The sequence below is a fragment of the Danio aesculapii genome, chromosome 13 (genome assembly GCF_903798145.1).
Source record: "Danio aesculapii chromosome 13, fDanAes4.1, whole genome shotgun sequence".
Taxonomy (NCBI): domain Eukaryota; kingdom Metazoa; phylum Chordata; class Actinopteri; order Cypriniformes; family Danionidae; genus Danio; species Danio aesculapii.
In genome coordinates, this window is record NC_079447.1 from 47164349 (window position 1) to 47174201 (window position 9853).

Below are 9853 nucleotides of genomic sequence, written 5' to 3' on the forward strand. Positions count from 1 at the left end.
CAATTTAACATCGCCAAGGCCTTCAGATGCCACCATCTTACACCAGACATGCTCAATAATGTTTATGTCTGGTGACTGGCCTGGCCAATCCTAGAGCACCTTGACCTTCTTTGCTTTCAGGAACTTTGATGTGGAGGCTGAAGTATGAGAAGGAGCGCTATCCTGCTGAAGAATTTGCCCTCTCCTGTGGTTTGTAATGTAAAGGGCAGCACAAATGTCTTGATACCTTAGGCCAGGGGTCACCAAACTTGTTCCTGGAGGGCCGGCGTCCTGCAGATTTTAGTTCCAACCCTAATCAAACACACTTGACCAAGCTAATCAAGGTCTTAGGTATACTTGAAACTCCCAGGCAGGTGTGTTGAGACAAGTTGGAGGTAAACCCTGAAGGGACACCAGCCCTCCTGGACTGAGATTGGTGACCTCAGCCTTAGGCTGTTGATGTTGCCATCCACTCTGCAGATCTCCCCCATACTGAATGTATCCCCAAACCATGATTTTTCCTTCGCCAAACTTGACTGATTTCTATGAGAATCTTGGTTCCATGCGGGTTCCAGTAGGTCTTCTGCAGTATTTGTGATGATTGGGATGCAGTTCAACAGATGATTCATCAAAAAAAATCTACCTTCTGCCACTTTTCTAAATGATCAACTAGGAGTCAAGTTATTATTTGTTGCTCTTACAACTGGGATCGACAACAAGACTTTTGTCAGGTAGTGTAGCATCACGCTAGAGGACATGGTTTTCAATGACAAAAAGTATCAAGTTCCTATGTTTTTAAAAATATATAGATGGATAAAGTTAATGCCATTGACTAAACAGCCACTTGTACAATTAGGCCTGGGGTATTTATTAATGATTATGCATTCTTTTAAAAAGTTAATAATAGCTTTCATTTATTGAACTCTGGGTGAGAGTCACAGGATAGCTGTGAAATTTGGCTCAAATGTGTAAATATTGTAATAACACAGCAGTTAATATATAAAGAGGTCCATGAAATAGTACGCAAAACATTTAACCATGATGACAATAAAAAACGGACAGTGACAAATGCAACGTCACGTCGACAACCCAAACAGCTTAATAGCTCATCTGTATTGACGTTTGGTGAGTCAAGAGTAAGATATGCATCAGCAGCTGAATACAACAGACGTACGGGATTCACAGCAGACGTAAAACCGACAGCCGTAGACACAGGAGGATCCGTAAATTAGGAGGTGGCTTCCTGGATATCTCCCAAGAGGCTCTAATTTGTCCCTCTATCATCCATTATCTGTGCTTTCAATCCAAGCACTGTGAAACCACAGGCCGCCCTTGGTGGCTGGGTCTGAAATAGCACGCAGAGGAGGCTTAAATTAGGGTGGGAGCTGAAATAGCCCTGTGGTCGCCGGCGGGGACGACACGGAGCCCGTCACCAGAGCATCGCTCTCAGGTTCAGACCACAATTAGAGTAGTTTTTGGGAGGAATGTCGCGAAGCAACCAGAAATTACCCCTCCGGTCTCTTTTTTTCAAATGGCAAAAGAATCTGATGCATCTCTCAAGAAAAAAAAAAGGCTTGATTTGTTGTGTCTCTATGTTGCTGACATGGAAGCGCCGTGTTTATAATCTACTGTAGCTCTTTAGTCGATACTAATTTGATCTATCCTGATTTCCTTGAGGGAGGGGTCTAGGCATGGGCCAGTATAAGATTCTGACAGTATGATAACCTTGGATAAAAATATCCTGATTTCACGATATCAAGGTATTGTGCTCACTTCTCTAAAATATATTCTTTTTGAATGTCTGGGTGAAAAACAAAAACCTTTTTTCCCTTAGAAAACATTATATTGAATTTTTTTGAAAGATTTATAATATTTTGGAGCAGTAAACATGTCAGGCTAAATAACTCAAATTAATCATTGACTTCTGCTGTCTTCATTCATATCAAAAACACAGATTTCTTTACAATTTAAAACAGCATCTTTGGATATTTTTCTGCTGGAGATACTGTTGTCCTTAAAAAAAATGTAATAAAAAATCTTAACACATACCTTAGGAACGGTATTACAGAAAAAAATTCCAAACCTAGGTATACCTTGAAAACGGTTATCGTCCCATGCCTAGAAGGGTCTATGAGCAAGCATATTCATATCTTTTGATCTAATTTTGGGAAATAAGCTTGAGCAGCTGAAATGTGAATGAGAAAAGAGACAGCTTTCATTTCTGCTCTGATAGACACAGAAGCTAGAATGTTAGAAACAGGACTAATAAGAGAATGTTTTCATTGCAAATCAAATATTTAATATCAATTGTTGCATTTTTTTTATTCATAATCTGACTAATATACAACAACAACATGATTCATTGTTTAAGAAGTATAGACTGTTTTGTGACAATTCAAATCAATTCGACCACATTTATCTCTACCAGTGCTGGAAAGAGTACGGAAAAATCATACTCAAGTAAATGTACCATTACTTGCCTAAAATGTAGTGCAAGTAGAATAAAAGTATCTGTTGTAAATATTCCTCAAAGTATGAGTAAAAGTAGACCTTTTAAAAGTACTCAAGAGTAGTGAGTATTACGCTTTAAAAAGCTGACGCATTTACATGTAATTTGTGGATGTGTGTAAATGTAACATTCTGTAGTGCATTTAGTTATTTCCCAGCAGGCACACGTCATAGGACATTAATATTAGGTTAGATTTAGGGTTGTGATTTTAGGTGACCAAAACTCAATGTCTAGCCAGCATCTAAGGACAATGTTATTTTGATCTCCAATAACTTCATAGTGTTAACGCCCACATAACGTCAAACACAACACCATTAGACGTTGATATTTGGTTGATTTTTAGGTTGGCCTTTGGACATTTGGCCTGACGGTGAGTTCTGACGTCAACCCGATTTTCATTTCCAAACAAAATGCAACGTCCCCAACATGTTGGGGTACAACTTCAGTCTGACATCATGTTGCCGTCTTTTGCCTGCTGGGTGTTCAAGGCAATTTCGGTCTTCATACAGTAAACATCCGTCATTTTTTCATCAGTGACATGTATCTAAACAGTCTCTGGGTCAATGCGTGTAAATATTTTGGACATCTTCTTGGACACTTTTAATGCTTCAAAACAGTTTGCTCCAATTATAAATCGCTTGAGGTAGTTCATTATGATGCGGTTTACCTTTTTACTTCTATGTGCGATTTGATTGGACAGGAATCGCAGGAGTAAATTTTCAAAATGAAGTTGAGGAATTGAGTTTGAGACCTACTGTATGCTCTATATGATCAGTGACGCAGTCATGTTTCTATACATGCGACAGCACCTAGTGTTTTATTTGTTTAGTGTATATTAATGATTATTTGCATCTGATTTTGTTACTTATTACTCATATTTGTTTTTTTTTTTCTTTTTTTCAGAACAAGATCCAAAAACATCATCAAAACAAATCATATGAAGCTGCAAAACCTTTTTTTAAGCAAACAAAATGTTCTAGGAGCTTTGTTTGATTACAGTTGAACCACTGAAGTCACGTGGAATGTTTTGACAGTGTTTTTGGTTCTTTTTCTGGACTTTTAATGTTTCATGACCATTGCTGTCAGTGGAGGATGAGAGAGCTCCAGGATTTCATCTAAAATATCTAAATTTGTATTCTAAAGAGGAGGCTAAGTAATAATTAACATCATTTTCATCAAGATTCTATGGATTTATCTTCAGTGCCTCTTCCTTCATCTTACCCCAGACATTCTCAATAATATTCATATCTGGTGACTGGGCTAGCCAATCCTGGAGCACCTTGACCTTCTTTGCTTTCAGGAACTTTGATGTGGAGGCGTTTTCTATCATATTTTGTATAATGAGAGTTAAAAAATAAACTTTTTACATCATTAAATATTATTTAATATACAATAAAACATAATATTATTATAATAATGTAAAGTTAAATAATGTACTTATACTATTATACAATAAAATATCCACAACCTCCAATCACGGAGCAGTCCAGCAGTCAAATTTATAAAAATATGTATTTATTATTTTAGTTGTAAAGTCATTTTAAGACATTAAAATAAAACGTACAAAAGAGGTTGAGTGACAAAAAAGCAAAAGTAACTTTTTTTTATCTAAGGCCCCGTTTACACTAATAGGTTTTAGTTTTAAAACGTCATTTTAGAATGAAAACGATCCGCGTCCACACTGGCGTTTCACCCGGCTGAACAGCTCTCCGTCTACACCACACCACTCAAAACGCACATCACGTGACCACACACACACACACATACTCTTGCATGCGCTGCAGTATATCTACCCAGATGAGAACTGTGCACGTCGCACTGTTCATCAAGGATCTACCGCTGGATCTAATCTTACTATATTTGTTCAAAGTGCTATTTAATTCATCTTGTTGTCTATATCGAACAACATATTTCCCGACTTTGGTCTTTTGAATCTATTACTTGTTCTCAGGTAACGTGTTTTGGCTGAGCACAAAGATAAGTTAGGTTAATATATTAATTACTGTAACCACATTCACTGATTCTGCACATTTGACTGATTGTTTGCCTTTATTTCCTATATTGTATAAACTTATTGTACATTATACTTTAATAATTTCCATTATTGCTTATAAAAACTGATATTCAGCAAAAGAGAGGGTATGTTTCGTATTTTCAATGAAAATTAAAGGAGGCAGTAATGTTATAGTCTTTGTTTTGTTATGAATATGTATACAATGAAGATGCCGCTCATATAAATATGTAGCTACAAGACGCCTCAACATTTTTGGTGTCTATTAAGTTACGGATATCAAAATGAAAATAGGCATTTCCGTACACGGTTCCCTTTCAAGATTTACCCGCCGTATCCTCAAGAGTTTGTTTTTCATATGTAGGCTACTTAATATTGAGGAAAAAGCCCCAATTAGCCACACCTCCGTTTTCAGATGTCTCTGTTTTCCCCCATCCATACTGACCCGGAGCAGCAGCGTTTTAAAACTAAAACGGCCTCTTCAGCGTTTCCAAAACGCTCCGTTTTCGGAACTCGAAAACTCCGGCGTAGTGTTGACGGATGGCGTAACCGTAGCCAAAACTTCAGCGTTTTAAAACTAAAACATATTAGTGTAAACAGGGTCTAAGTAGAAAGAGTGTACTTCAGGACTTGGGCACCATGGCTGGAGTTACTTAGGGCCCCCAAATCCCTAAACCTGCCTCTCATCATGGCAAAAATAAAATAAATCAGTTATTAGAAATGAGTTATTAAAACGATTATGTTTAGAAATGTGTTGAGAAAAACTTCTTTCATTTAAACAGAAATAAGGAAAATAAATATACAAGGGGGCTAATTATTTGGGAGGGCTAATAATACTGACTTCAACTGTAAATATAATTGTAAAGAAAGCACAGAAAACAGGTATAGACTACAACTCATGTTTGGACCTAGTAATCCTCGACGCTGTGAAAATAGCTTGTCTTTTTTCTCTCTCTCTTTTTGCTATGTTACAAAATAACGCGCATGACCACAGATGTTTTGTAGAAGCCTCCAAAAACTGAGGCCAGTTAAAACGGGTGAGTGTGTGTGTGTGTGAGCGTAAAACACAATGCTTTCAGAAAAGGCAGAGGCGTCTCAAATGACTCACCCTGAGCTGTTGCGTTTCTCTGAAGGACTTGAATCTGACACAAACAGCCTGGCTCAGATATGCATCTAAGTCTTCCAGGGAAAGCTGTCTCGTCTAGATTCAAGAGCAAAAGTGTTTTTATTTGACACGCAAGCTGTGAAAATCACACTCGAGTATACACAACAAGCACCCCTCTCACACTCACATACACACACACACCAGAACACAATGCATGGGGTGTCTGATAAGAGCAAAACACACAATAAACAGAGACACCGTTGAACTCTTTTGACATGCAGTGAGCACACACGCACACACACACACACATATCATTAATAAATAAAGAATAGCACAGCGTTTGTGGTGCCAACTGACCCAAACAAAGCCATTTGTTTACATTCAAGTGAAAGCCCCGATGATGAAACGTTAAACACACCTGAATGGCGATGTAGGTTACAAGACAAATCACTGCAATCAAAGAGCTGTCAAAGTGCTTCAGCTCTTCAGCGAACTCATACAGGTCAAAGATGTCCAGGAGTGTTGACGTTCTGATTGTTTTCACCTCGGGGTCTGTCTTGAACCATAGAGACCTCAGATCGACAGGTCCTTCTGTTGAGCACAAATTGAGCACAGATTTAACTTGTGGGGCTTGATGTGGATGAGACTAAGTGATATATTAGGTATGATATATTACTAAGGATATTTTAGGGTGTTACTATATATATATCTGGTAACACTTTACTTGAAGGGGTGTTCATGAGACCTTTATAATCATGCATGGATTTTATGCATGCTTATAACAACTGTAATTAAGTGTCATTTACTCAGTTATGGCATTTTAAATGCAAAGATGACATTGTTTGTTATGACAACTTGAAATAAATACAAGATAACCTGTTTTTCTCTTTGTCATAACAACTTGACATTACCAAGTCAACAAAGCTTGTCATAAATCTGTCATAAACATGATTCGCATGAAGCCATTATAAATATGTCAAGGATTTTAAAACAGCGTCATTAACATTTTATTTTACCTCAACTACAGTGGTACAGGCTGAATTTGTCAATAAAATGTCCTTAAATATTAATTAATATTATTAAAATTAAATTTTTGACAGAGTTATGACACTTTTAATGAGACTCTTTAATGACAAATACATAGTTCCACTGAAAAAGTGATAGGAAATTCATGACACAATTATTGCTCTGATTTCCCCACAGTCCAAACACATGTGCTATAGGTGAAATGAATAAGCTAAATTGGCCGTAGTGTATGTGTGTGAATGGCGGTGTATGGATGTTGTATACTGTGTTGCAGCTGGAAGGGCATCTGCTGTATAAAACAAATGCTGGATAAGTTGGCGGTTCATTCCGCTGTGGTGACCCCTGATTAATAAAGTTTCAACATGGCACTTTATTTTAAAGTGTTTTAATCTCTCTATTAACTCAATAAAGTCCTAATTTGTTGCTTAATGATAGTTATGAAGGTTGACCCTGCAGAATATGTACTTTATAAGTACTAACAAACAGCCAATATCTTTATAACAGACAGGTAATAAGCCACTAGTTATTACTGAGAATTGGTCCCTATACTAAAATGTTCCCAAAAATGGGTGACATGGTGGCTCAGTGGTAAGCACTGTTGCTTTACAGCAAGAAGGTCGCTGGTTTGAGTTCCTACTGGATCAGTTGGCATTTCTGCGTGGTGCTCTGATTCCCCCACAGTCCAAACACATGTGCTATAGGTGAAATGAATAAGCTAAATTGGCCGTAGTGTATGAGTGTGAATGATGGTGTATGGATGTTTCCCAGTACTGGGTTGCAGCTGGAAGGGCATCTGCTGTGTAAAACAAATGCTGGATAAGTTGGCGGTTCATTCCATTGTGGTGACTTCTGATTAATAAAGTTTCAACATGGCAAAGACAAAAGAATTTAGGGTCACACTTTATTTTAAAGTGTTTTAATCTCACTATTAACTCAATAAAGTCCTAATTTGTTGCTTAATGATAGTTATGAAGGTTGATCCTGCTGAATATGTACTTTATAAGTACTAACAAACAGCCAATATCTTTATAATAAACTGGTAATAAGCCACTAGTTATTACAAAGAATTGGTCCCTATACTAAAATGTTACCAAAAATGGGCGACATGGTGGCTCAGTGGTAAGCACTGTTGCCTCACAGCAAGAAGGTCGCTGGTTTGAGTCCCTACTGGATCAGTTGGCATTTCTGCGTGGTGCTCTGATTCCCCCATGGTCCAAACACATGTGCTATAGGTGAAATGAATAAGCTAAATTGGCCGTAGTGTATGTGTGTGAATGATGGTGTATGGATGTTTCCCAGTAATGGGTTGCAGCTGGAAGGGCATCTGCTATGTAAAACAAATGCTGGATAAGTTGGCGGTTCATTCCGCTGTGGGGACCCCTGATTAATAAAGGGACTAAGCCGAAGGAAAATTAATGAATGAAATAATTAAAACTATTATGTTTAAAAATGCGTTGAAAAAATTATCTCCATCAAAAAAAAAACACTTGGCAAATGTATATACATATATAAAAAAACAGACTTCAAGTTCAAAATTTAAATTCTACATCGTAGTAGAGCAAGTGTGGTATTTTTTTAAGGGGAAGTGCATCAGTATAAATAAAATCTGAATTATTACTTTTACTCTGAGAGGTTTTTTGAGTGGAAAATCTTCATAGGATTGAAGGATGTGGGAAAAACTCACAATTTGGTTTATGCCAACGTTTATAATAGGGTTACATTTTTCCAAGAACCCCCTCAAATCTCTTTTAGTAACCATTAAGTGAATAGAGTTTTAAAATGTCAGTGGTGTCTTATTTTTTGCATGTTTGTCACACTTTAATGTTTCATATCATCAAACTAATTTAAACATTAGTCATAAGATAACACAAGTAAACGCATCAAATTTTGAAAATAAGGTTTTTATTATTAAGAGAAAACTAAATACAAAACTACATAGCTGAGTGAAAGGTGTTTGCTCCTAAACCTAATAACTGGTTGGGCCACCTTTAGCAGCAACAACTGCAATCAAGTGTTTTCCATAACATGCAATGAGTCTGCTACATCGTTGAGTAGCAATTTCGGCCCACTCATCTTTACAGAATTGTTATAATTCAGCCACATTAGAGGATTTTTTTGAACCGCCTTTTTAAGGTCATGTCAGAGCATCTCAATGTGATTCGGGTCAGGACTTTAATTGGGCCACACCAAAGTCTTCAAATTGTATTTTAGCCATTCAGAATTAGACTTGCTGATCTGCTTTGCATTATTGTCCTTCTCCAGAACTCAAGTTCGCTTCAGCTGGAGGTCACTAACAGATGGCCAGACATTCTCCTTCAGGATATTTAGGGACATAGATGAATTCATGGTTCCTTTTATCAAAGCAAGTCTTCCAGATCCTAAAGCAGCAAAACAGCCATAGTCCATCACACTACCACTACCAGATTTAACTGTTGGTGTGATGTTCGTTTTCTGATGCAATTTCTTTGAATCTAAGGGTGATGTCTAGCTTTTGAGGATCTTTAGGTCTACTTCACTTGGTAAGGCAGGTTCTATTTAGGTGATTTCTTGATTGCGAATAGGAGTTGCAGTAATCAGGCCTGGGTATGGCTTGATAAATTGAACTCAGGTGTAATAAACCATAGTTATATTTTTACGGGGGTGGTGGGAGCTACGTAGATTTGAATTTAGTTTTCCCTAAATAATAAAAGCGTTCATTTAAAACCTGCATGATGTGTTTACTTGTGTTGACTTTAACTATTATTTAAATTTGTTTGATGGATTTTTTATGTAATGCAGCTCTAAACTAAATACCTAAACAACTTTAATGAAATGATTCAGATTTATTTTGGTCGTGATTTTTACAATCATTCACAGTTTGTTCCTAAATAATTCTTGCACTCACAAATCAAAATTATTAGCTGAGCACAAAACGTTTTATTCACAACAAAAGCAGGTTTACATTTTCAGCCAAATGCTCTGATCAAACCCAACAGGGTTTATCTTTTCATCACAGATAGCATCTGTGTGTACAAATTGTGCAAAGCAAACAAAAAGAATTATGTACAGCTACAACAGAGCGCAGATCTAAGAGATAATCAACATCAAATGAGTCAAAGCCCAAGTTTCTAAACCTGTGAAAATGTGAATCATTTCATATAAATAAATAAATAAGAGCGACTGTACACAATACCTAATGTCCTGAGTAAGATATTTTTCATAATACATCTCTACATAAAGCTCA

The 9853-nt window shown here is 37.0% G+C and overlaps 1 protein-coding gene across 1 annotated transcript in view; it reads right to left on the minus strand.

Moving 5' to 3' along the window:
- The window catches only part of fam120b (family with sequence similarity 120B), a 42069-nt gene that overhangs the window by 21899 nt on the left and 10317 nt on the right, over window positions 1-9853 (minus strand). Inside the window, exons 5-6 of the mRNA XM_056471247.1 lie at window positions 6023-6195; window positions 5608-5700 (exon numbers count right to left, since the gene is read on the minus strand). Of these exons, the coding sequence (XP_056327222.1) occupies window positions 5608-5700; window positions 6023-6195 (266 nt within the window). The remainder of the gene's footprint in view (window positions 1-5607; window positions 5701-6022; window positions 6196-9853) is intronic.